The sequence below is a fragment of the Teleopsis dalmanni genome, chromosome 1, assembly GCF_002237135.1.
Source record: "Teleopsis dalmanni isolate 2A chromosome 1, ASM223713v2, whole genome shotgun sequence".
NCBI lineage: Eukaryota > Metazoa > Arthropoda > Insecta > Diptera > Diopsidae > Teleopsis > Teleopsis dalmanni.
The window spans coordinates 147,348,957-147,359,608 of NC_051846.1; the positions used below are offsets into that span (position 1 = coordinate 147,348,957).

The 10,652-nt window shown below is 31.4% G+C and overlaps 1 protein-coding gene across 1 annotated transcript; it reads left to right on the plus strand.

Annotated features, from left to right (window-relative positions):
• Positions 1 to 6,640: 6,640 nt before the first annotated feature.
• LOC119667574 (chymotrypsin-2-like) lies at positions 6,641 to 7,822 on the plus strand. Its single transcript, XM_038076882.1, has 3 exons — positions 6,641 to 6,916; positions 6,978 to 7,254; positions 7,317 to 7,822. Exons 1-3 carry the CDS (start codon positions 6,651 to 6,653, stop codon positions 7,665 to 7,667), a joined length of 894 nt encoding a protein of 297 aa, XP_037932810.1. The 5' UTR covers positions 6,641 to 6,650; the 3' UTR covers positions 7,668 to 7,822.
• Positions 7,823 to 10,652: the final 2,830 nt, after the last annotated feature.

Genomic DNA, 10,652 nt, shown 5'->3' on the forward strand with positions numbered 1-10,652 from the left:
ATCCTAGACGAACAATTTCGCATTAATAAATAAATAAATTTTATTGTTGCAATTTCGCATCTTCATTTCAACAATAAATTTTGCTATAAATAACAAAAACAACAATGGAAAGAATGTTATTTAGTAAATTTGCATTCAGCATTTCTGTATGCAATTTTGCTAATGCAACTTAAATCGTTCGATTAACAGTTGATTTATTCTGTTCGCTACTTAAATTTATGCACAGAGTATCTCATTTTATCAAAATTGTTTAATGAGTTCAAAACTGCATTTGCGATAACCGAATAAATTTTTGTTTATTTTAAAATTTATTCACCTTGACTGTGTTGTTATGATATATATTAAATATATGTATTTCTATATTAAATTGATATTTAACGTTCGTTTTAACGAATGACACTAAATTCTTAATATAAACTAACATATTATTTTCAATATAGAGGTTTTTATCGAACAGTAGTGATAGTGAATTACAACAACAAAATCTGACCATACAACTGTTTTGAATATTGCTCAATACTCATCCATCAGTAGTCTTGGAATTATTTCTTATATTTAATTAATGGTAAATAAAATCTATGAGACTGCAAGTACCGAAGGTTGAACTCATGCCCTGCCTAATTTGAAGAGTCATTGTTCATTACCCAATTATCCAATTATCCAGCTTACACTAGCCAGCCCGAACAATGTCTTGTTGTCAACAGTTAGTAGTATTGAGTGCCTCTATATCGGTGATCACCTAGTCCTTTCACCAAATCATAGTCCCTAGACCGACATACCGAAGCAAACTCCCCCTGCGGGTAAGGGATTAGAATATTCCCGCAGTAAATAAGCTTGTAATAAAAGGCTACTAAAATTCCGGTGAAAATCCGGTACTTGTGTAGGAAGTACGTATGGTAGTGAGTGAGCACGGTACTTGCGCCATCTGACCAGAGATGATACGATGTAGTACTACGGGGGTAAGTGGTCCACAGCTTCGGCTATACTGACCATTGGTGTTAGCTTCGTAGTGGCGGTTGGTTAATACCCAAACTTACGCGGGAAGAATGAAAATGTTATGGTACATTCGGCGTGCAGTTAAGTATTCACCACCGGGTTCTACAGCTCAAATTGTAGCAGAGGTTTAAGATGGGCCTCGCATTGCACCAAGGTAGAAGATATGACTTACATAAATTTCTTCATTGGTACTGGCGGAATTACTACGGTAATTCCAATGGGGCGTTTATCGGCACATTATCTTGATACATTGTGTTTTGAACACCGTGGTTTTAAATCAGCTGCGCAATGCTACTGCAATGTTTACAATCACTTTTCAAACACAACAACCTTAGTGCGAAGAACAGAAATCTGATCTATAGCCAGTTAATTAGACCAGCACTACTTCATGGGTGTGTCGCATATAGACAAGCTGCCAATTCTATCCAGAAGCTGCAAGTTGCTCAAAGTTGGGCTCTCCAAAGACTCTTCAAAGTGCCATAGCACATCCGCACGAATGACATGCTATGAGACTTTAGAAATGATCCGGTCAAAAAATATATAAGGGACTCATCTTAGAGTAATCACTAATCGGGTGGAGTGCTACGCAGATCTTAGATCAGTCATTGAATAATCACGAAGCTTATGAGGAATACTGAAATTATTCAATGAGATGGTTGGGACTGTGCAGAAACCCTTTAGCTATCAAAGAGTAAAAGTGCCCAGATGCACTAACTCGGAAGAGGTTCAATATTATATATACAAGGCGATATTGGAAAGGTAACTGAATATTTCTATTCATATTTTATTCCATAAATATATTTTCAAATAATTTGCAGATACTTTTTCATTAGATACTCGTATTCGTTAGTTTTGTTATGTCAGCCTCATTGAGCAATGTGTTTAGGTTTAGTAAGTGATTAGATAAGAAACTTAAGATGTGTTCAAAAATTTAACATAGAAATATGAGTGGAAAAATATGTTAAATCATTACAATAACAAACAAGAACGTAGAGAGGGAAAGAGGGTATTAAATATCGAATGAAATTTACATGTAAAAAATATCTCACATGAAATCCATAAAAGTTTCAACAAACAAAACTGGCATCATTTATCATTTTGATTTCTATTTTTTCTGGTAGTCTTTGGTGTTTGCAGCAGCTGTCGTAAGTGGCAGATACTGTCATGTGTTTGAGGCTAATCTCCAACACCATTGAAGTCGGCAATTTGAATGTAAAACTTACACAACAAAAAAAAAAAAAAATAATAATAAAACCAAGCCAATGAGAACTGCAAACAAAAGCAGCTGAGCAGCTGTTTTAAGCTGAGCAGTGCTTTCTTCGCAGTTCGCAATTTGTCGACATTTTTATGAAATATTCTAGAAATTTGTCAGTTTTGAAATACAAAACTTGCGACTGCAATTTAGCATAAGTGACTTCACTGAAACGTCAGGCACAATTTTTCTTTATTTAAACTGTAAAAAAGGCGTTAGAATTGAAAATAAATGTAAAATAGTGTTTGTGTTATGGAAAACATGTCCCGCTGTGCCGCAGAGACTGACTCCTTCCAGTAGATTTATTAGTTTCCATTTTGTTGTAATTTTTGTAGAGATTTTACAGTTAGAGCAAACCATAATTTACGACAATTTGGTGTGCGACGCATCCTGCTGGGTTTAAAGGAAAACAAATTTTGTTCCTAATGCTGTTCTTTTGGATCTCTGTAGCACGCCTCGACGCAGAGCACAAAGTAATACACAATAAAATTTTAGTTCCAAGAAAAATGGTAATGCTAATTTCAGCGAGTATTAGGAACAATAATTTGCATATTCAAGAAATTCTATTAAATTTAACAAACAAACGCACAATTAACCGAAATGTACTTCAGATCAAAAACTTAATGTCTAATTTGTTATTGTGATTAATCGTTATAAAAACCGTCTTCGAAATTTCGCTTGTTTTTGTGCTCCCAGTTGATAAGATCCTGACTCCGAATTCGGTTGTTTTTGCTGGTGTCGCACTTTTTCCTACTCATTTGCATTTCGTTTAATGGCACTTTTTGCTGCTGTTCAGTAATAAATTAACGAATTAATTTATTGTTTTGCAGCCCCGCACCAAATCGGTTTTGGCGTCATAATTAACTTAAAAAATGGTACTGAAATTTTTAGACTAGCCTTTAGGAGATGCTTTTTTCCTTTTAATTTATTACTTTCACAAAAAAAAACTTATGAAAAATATATTATTTTTTCCGAAGGATATATAAGGCGAATATTTTTTTATATTCTTAATAGAGCAAAAATTTTATTTTAAGATATATGGACCAAAATAAGGGCAAAAAATTGCTGTGGTAATTAAAATTATTATATTTTATATTTTTACTATCCATTACCTTTAATATTTATCGCACAGATATTTAAATTAATGTTTATAATTTAGGTTTAGAGTTGTAGTCATTAATTTGAGTTGAACTAATTTAAAAAAATCAATAATTAAATAACATCCATTCTAGATTCAATCTGAACATTTTTAAAGTAATCTGAACATTTTTTAGTCGTGTTAGTAGACATTTATATTGTTTACAAATACATACATCAAATCAAATCACAGTTGCTACTCTGGCAAGTGTTATACATTTTGCTCCAGATTTACCAATCGAAAACGCCATTAGGACATGTTTCACGAGTATATACAATTATAAATTGATGTTATATCTAAGACCTTACTCTATCTACAAAAAGTTTCGAGTTTTCTCTAATCCATGACGTTCACCTAAGCTCGTTAAATGATTTGGATGTTTCGGTGAATACTGTTCACCCCCATATTGTCTTTGGACGTCCTCTCTTTGATCCAATAGCGTTTAATTCTAAGGCTGAAGGAGGTATGCTGAGCTACCCTTTCTTAAGATATTACCAAGCCAACCTTATTTTCTTCTTTTGATACCATTTAGTATATCAATCTAAGAGTCTGGCATTAGTGATGGTATGTGACCCGAAAATATGTATAATTTGCCATAAATATCGATTTAAAAATGATTGCATTTTGTTAGTGGCGTTATAATGGCCATGTTTCACAGTCATATAATAAGACAGTCTTTACACAGGCGTTAAAAATTTACGCGTAAGTTACCTGGGCATTGTTGGTGGCTCTCCAAACTCTAATTAATGATGCCTAGACACGTTTTTCTTTTTAAAGGCGATTAGATACATCTAACAGAGTACCATCTACTGGGGTAAGCTTACTTCTCAGGTACTAAAAATTGTCAACATCATCAATATTACAATCATATATGTTAAAGGCAGATAACTTTTGAATGGAGACACAAATAGCTCCTGATTTAAACGTATTTATTTTAAGACTAGTTTTCAAAGAAACGTTCATTAGTGATGTAAGCATACTTTGCATTTCAATGTGATTATTGAAAACCAATACAACATTATCGGCGTTAGTCAAATGGTTTAGCTTTTCATGTAATTTAAACTGTGTACCTCGTCCGTTAAGATCAACAATGAAAAAGATCACATCATGTGGCGTTATGAACAACAATGGGAAGAGAGCAAAACCATGTTTAACCCTTGATATTATTAGAAAAGACTTATTTAGTTGGCCTTGTAGCATCTTGTAGCAAAAATTGGACCTTAAAATGAGCAACAGAAACTGTTAAATGCGGCAGCTTTCGAAAATTGCGGTAAAAGAGTGAGGAAGTAGACCGGGATCTAGATGTAGATCGTGAACCAAAAGAATATGACCTAAAATGTCAATATACTACCATTTGCGAATAAAATTTCTCCGAAAAGAGTATGTTTTACTCTAAATATAACGACGACTGTCGATTAGACGTTGCATAAAGCAATCCAACTACTCATCAACAAAAAAGATGAAAAAAATTACAGTAATGTCTTTTTTGGATCTCTCAGAAGATTATTTTCCAATAATAGTTATAATTACAACAGAGTTTGAGTACCTTCTGCTCAAAAAGTACCCGGATTTTGTAAATAAAATACTCAAATATAAATTTTATTCCAAATTTATTTTATTTCATTAAAAATATGCACCTTATGAAGCGATACACATATACCAACGCTTACCCCAATCTTCCATACACTTTTTGTAGGCCCGTGCAGGTATGGCTTTTAGTTCCTTCAGCGAATTCTCTATTACCGATTCAATCGACTCAAAACGCTTACAACGAAGGGGCAATTTGAGTTTTGGGAACAGGAAAAAGTCGCACAGATCCAGATCTGGCGAATATGGTGCCTGAGCGATGACAGTGGCACCGTGTTTGGTCAAAAAATCGCGTACATCAAGAATTTTTTATAGTAAAAATCGCTAAATGCACTTGAGGTAGTCTCACATTAACAGCTGCTGTGAACAAAGTAATTGACAGATGGCACTCAAATTTGTACCATACGTCAAGAAAGAGTGTACCAACATAACAAAATTTTTGAAAAAGGTCAATTACCTAAGGAGCAGTTAACAAACAACAAAATCCGGATACTTTTTGAGCAGATGGTATACACAAAAGTCATTAATTTTATAAAATAAATTCACTGTATTTAAATCTATTAAGAAAAATCATTACTGAGTCAGAAGAAGAAGAAGAACATTTATTTGCAATCCATCTAAGATATTCCAGCCATCTTCTGCAACCTCATCTCACAATGTTGAAACTGAAATAGATATTTTTTTTAAAATGTTAAAAAAAAGCCATAAAATCCAATATAACGTGTCGATGTAACGAGAATATGACTCAACTTTTCAATACAATTACACGAGTAAAACCTTATCTCATGTAATGGAAAATGTTTAAAATATTAATGCAATAATAATCATTGAGATTTTTTTGGTGCTCTTAAGCTTACTTTCAGTCATTTTGAAAATATTAACATATTTGTTTCACATGTGTATCAGAGAGAGTATTACATAGCTTTCAAGGCTCTGGAACAGAACTAGTTCAGTATTTCAATATTTAGCACCTAGGCGCCCGCTCCCATATGATTTATACGCGGTACTATGCTTTTATCTTACAAACCAGCACGTAATAAAGTCAGATCTACGGAATATGTACGAGAATTACCACTCTTAACCTTTCTCTTTAAAAAACATAAAAATAACAGCACTCGCAGTTACGACGAGACATGGTAGTGGAGCATTGCCTCATAGTATCTATCTTAAGAAAATACAGAAATTAATAAGTTTCGGCAAATATAAAATTAACATTAAAAACTTCCAATGCAAATACATTTCATATTTTTAAATGAATTGTGATGTATTCTCCAACAACATACCTTTCCAAAGATATCCTTGCAGAGAAAATTTGTGCTGAACGTTTACTATAGAATATGTCCACAAATTAAGATGAAAATTACAGAGATCGATTGTATTCTCCCGATGAAATTAAATTGATAACATTAAGAGTAGGTGCCTCATTGGTAAATATTGCTTTAACCGCAGCATGGTAGAAATGTATAAAATAACCGATCCAGAATTGTAAAAATGTGAACGGATCTGAGTCAGATGCTTGCCTTTCTAAATAAGAAACTACCTTAAGATAAGATATCTTAAAAGCTAAAAGTTAATTTACATAACTGTGACTTAACTATCAAATGTAATATAAAGTTTTCATGATAGTTTCATAAATTATTTAAACTACCAAAAAAGGTTTGTATAATTTCCAGTGAGATGAATTGGTGTATAGTTTTTGTTATATTAATTATGCACTGCATTTATATTTGCGGAGGAACGGAAGATGAGAAAGAATTCTCTCTACTGATTAGAGGAGGGTACCGCAGAAATGACACCAAATTCACCAAATACATAGTTAGTCTCAAATATGAAAGACAATATTACATCTACGGCGATAATCACATATGTGCAGGGAGTATTATATCCACTCGTAGTGTTTTGACGGCTGCACATTGTTTATGCAAAGAAAGGAAAAAAGAAGAGTAAGTTTATTAAAAACAAAAAAATTAGATTTTTATAATAAAAATAATAACCGCTGTTTAGCAAGTTTATCCAAATGAGACCAGCCAGAAAGTATACCGTAGTTGCTGGATCAAAATATCGCTTGCAGCTTATGAGCACAACACAATCCATGGAAGTACAAAAAACATTTGTGCATCCAAAGTATGATGATGTCAAAGTAACTGCAGACGTAGGTTTACTGCTTTTGAAAAAAGAATTTACATTTGACGGTACGACTGTAGCTCCAATACCTTTAGCAACTGAAACGCCTAAAGTTGACACTAAATGTATTGCAGGAGGATGGGGAATGGTATATTGGGTATGTATATCAGCGCATGCCACCATGCGCTGATACAGATATTTGATATATATTTTGTTTAGCATGGTCCGACACCAGACAATATCATATTTGCTGACCTTAATGTATTAGATGATGACTATTGTCGGGATATCATGTCATTCTTTGCTGTAGGTTTGATCTGTGCTGGAAATAAAAAAACTCCTCATTTGGGTACAAACCCGGGAGACTCAGGAGGACCACTGATTTGTAACGGATTTGTGTGTGGAGTGGTTTCTGCTGGTAAGGCGGGCGATATGGCATATCCAAATATGTATGCAGACGTGGCCTATTACAGAGATTGGATACTTGATCCCACTAGTGACGCGAGGCAATCCTATTATTTCGCCAAATTGATTTTCGTTAAGATAGTATTGGTTGTAAGTTTACTGTAAAGTAGTGATACTATTGTACAGTATAATGACTCTTTTTATATATAACGAAAACATATTTTATATTTATATATGATTGATATAGCATAGATTACAAAAGATGGTTTGAACTTCATATATACACCAAAATATGGTGTATCAATCACTAACAGCGTTACAGTAACATAAATATATTACTTTTGGTATAAAACTGTTAAATAATACTAAGAATCAAAATAATTTATCTTATTAAAATATGTAGTGAATATTAAAGGCAACATATAAGTAAATTAAATTCGTCTGAATTATATATATCAGAATTTGTATATCAGAATTTGAGCTTTACTAAGAGTATTCCTCTTAGACACTGTGTTTATATCACTGTAAGGAAAAGTCTATTAAGCCATCTGGACTGACCTATTTATTTTTTTTAAGCAACTTAGTTGTAAAAGTTGTTAAACGATAATTGGTAATAACACATAGTAATTTGATGTCAACACTATAAGTCATTAGAATTAATAGTTTTTTTTTTAAATAATTCCAATAAATCATTAACTATTCATCATTGACTATTCAACGATTTATCTTTGAGTAGTACTTCCGTTTTTTTTTTGTGCTGTTTCGAACCTTTGTGACGTTTCAAGTGTCTATTGGCGAATTCATTAGTTGAGGAATCTTAAATTCTGTAGATATACCGAATGTATTTCAAATCTATTATAAATAGTAATAAATTATAAACCCTCAATCACAACTAAAGAGTAAACCGGACTTAATTTTATCTGAATCATTTAATATTTAGGTGATGATGACTATTTTTATCAATAATCGAAGTATATATTTAGTGTACACTGTGATTGTAATAAATTGTTTTGTATAAGTGTTTTGAATTTTTTTAGGCAATATACTTTGAAGAAATAATATTTATTTGTGAGATAGAAAAATTATTTACACAAGCATTATGTTCTAATAACCTTTGTGTCTGAGCCATGTTTAAAACACGGTAAAAAACTATAGCCAATTGGACTTTATTCTTTTTATCTTTTCTTAAATATATTATTTCGTTTACAAAAAATTTGTGAATTTCAATCAATCAGACTATATTCATAATAAACATACATAACAATTACTGAAATAATTTTATTTATTTACTTAAAACATATGCAAGTAATTTGAATATTTCAGGCAGAGCCGATTGCAAAATACAAGTGACACAATAACATCCCTGTATTCGATGAATTTTACCGCAGTAACATCAGATACTGCAAATTTTAAATTGAAGAATTATAGAATATATTATTGAGAGAATTCATTTTACGTACTGAACTTACGAATGTGGATTTTCTAAAAGTAGTTGAAAAATAATAATTTTTGGTTTCAAGTCTTTAGTGGTTACTGATAAATATTTTTCTAAAACATTTATAAAAAATATTTTCAACTTAATGAAAATTATTATATATCCATCGATCATTTCATAGTGTTCAATAAGTACCACTTTCCCTCGCATATAATATACTTATATGTATATTATATATACATGTATATGTAAGAAAACAGCAAGTGTACAGTAAAATTGGCCATCGTTGTGGACCCATTTATTTCCTTCGCTTGGTAGTTTTTTGTAATAACGGTAATGATTATGACCTTTGCAGTTGTTCAATTTTATGCCTTCCTTCCGCTTTCCTTTTCCACTTTGTATTTACGATATATTTTCTATAGCTGAATGACATGCAATTGATTTTGGAGTTATTATGCGATGCTGTATAAGAGCGTTTCCCTTTATTTTGCAAAATATTAAATTTTTTATAAATTCACATTCATGCTGCTATTGAATTCAATTTTCGATATGTCAATGTTATGCAAAATCATAAAAAGAAACAAATTTTTTATTACTTACAATATATAATATAAAAAATATAAAATGAATGACTTCAGATTGGAACTTTGGCTTGTACGTTATTTCAGCCGGACTGCGATTTGAGGCTTTGAGGCAATTAATAACTAACATTTATTCGGGAAAAAAATAGATATAAATTTTATATTCTGAAATATATTTGCACATAAAATTGCATTATAAATAGTAAAATTTTTATTTAAAATAGTTTTAAGTATTTAAGACAAATTTAGTTTTTCTATCGTTTTTTTGTTTTGTTTCTGGATTTCAATTCAAAAAAATCTGAAATGTCCTTTTATATTAGTGACAGCAAAACTTTGAGATACTTTGTGTAAACTGCCGCAAACAAGCTTCAGTTAAATTGGTAACTTGATTTCGTATTATTCTATATATTTTATTTATGTTTTCACTTTTTAGTATTTTATTTTTAACGCCTCAAAAGAAAGTCTTCCATTTCACATTTCTCTGTTTTATTTTAGTTTTAAAAATCCTAGCGAAAATCTATGTGACAAATTGTTATTTTTGTTTATTTTCTTTTATTTCTTTTAATGGTTTGTATTCAGTATCCTTTTATCTTTCTGCAACCGGCACTGGATTCAAGTTTTTAATAGATTTATTTTTTTTTTTGTATACGTTAGTACATTTCAGCAGATTTCAGCGACTCGTAAAGCGCTAATGGAAGTGCAACTTTTTTCTACTAAATTTATTTTTAAAGGATTTTGTAGTTTCTATTCGTACATACACAGTTAGTATAAAATGAAACTAAAACGAAGTCTTTTAGGAACCAAAGTTATAATATTACAGAAAAAATTTCCCTAATTTTCTTAATAATAAGAGCTTGAAATTATTTAAAGATGATGCGTTGACTTTTTAAGTGCTGAGGTGTCGTCGCATTTCTTCTGATACTCAGACTAGAATAAAAAACAATTACAAATAAAAAAAAATACCGAATACACTATTCAATCAATTGTGAACAAGATTTCTCAGAGTGTCATGGGTTCGTAAAAATCGAAATTTTAGTTTTCAATGCAAATTATAAAACTGAGAGCGAGAAAAAAAATAATTTATAGGTTCAAATTTCGTCTTAAGAGCCGAGGCTATCTGTGTTTCGTTACTTA

Coding starts and splice junctions, on each gene's coding strand:
- LOC119667574 (XM_038076882.1), top strand. CDS start 6,651: ATGAATTGGTGTATAGTTTTTGTTATATTAATTATGCACTGCATTTAT. Junction 6,917..6,977: donor AAAGAAAGGAAAAAAGAAGA/GTAAGTTTATTA, acceptor ACCGCTGTTTAG/CAAGTTTATCCAAATGAGAC. Junction 7,255..7,316: donor GATGGGGAATGGTATATTGG/GTATGTATATCA, acceptor TATTTTGTTTAG/CATGGTCCGACACCAGACAA.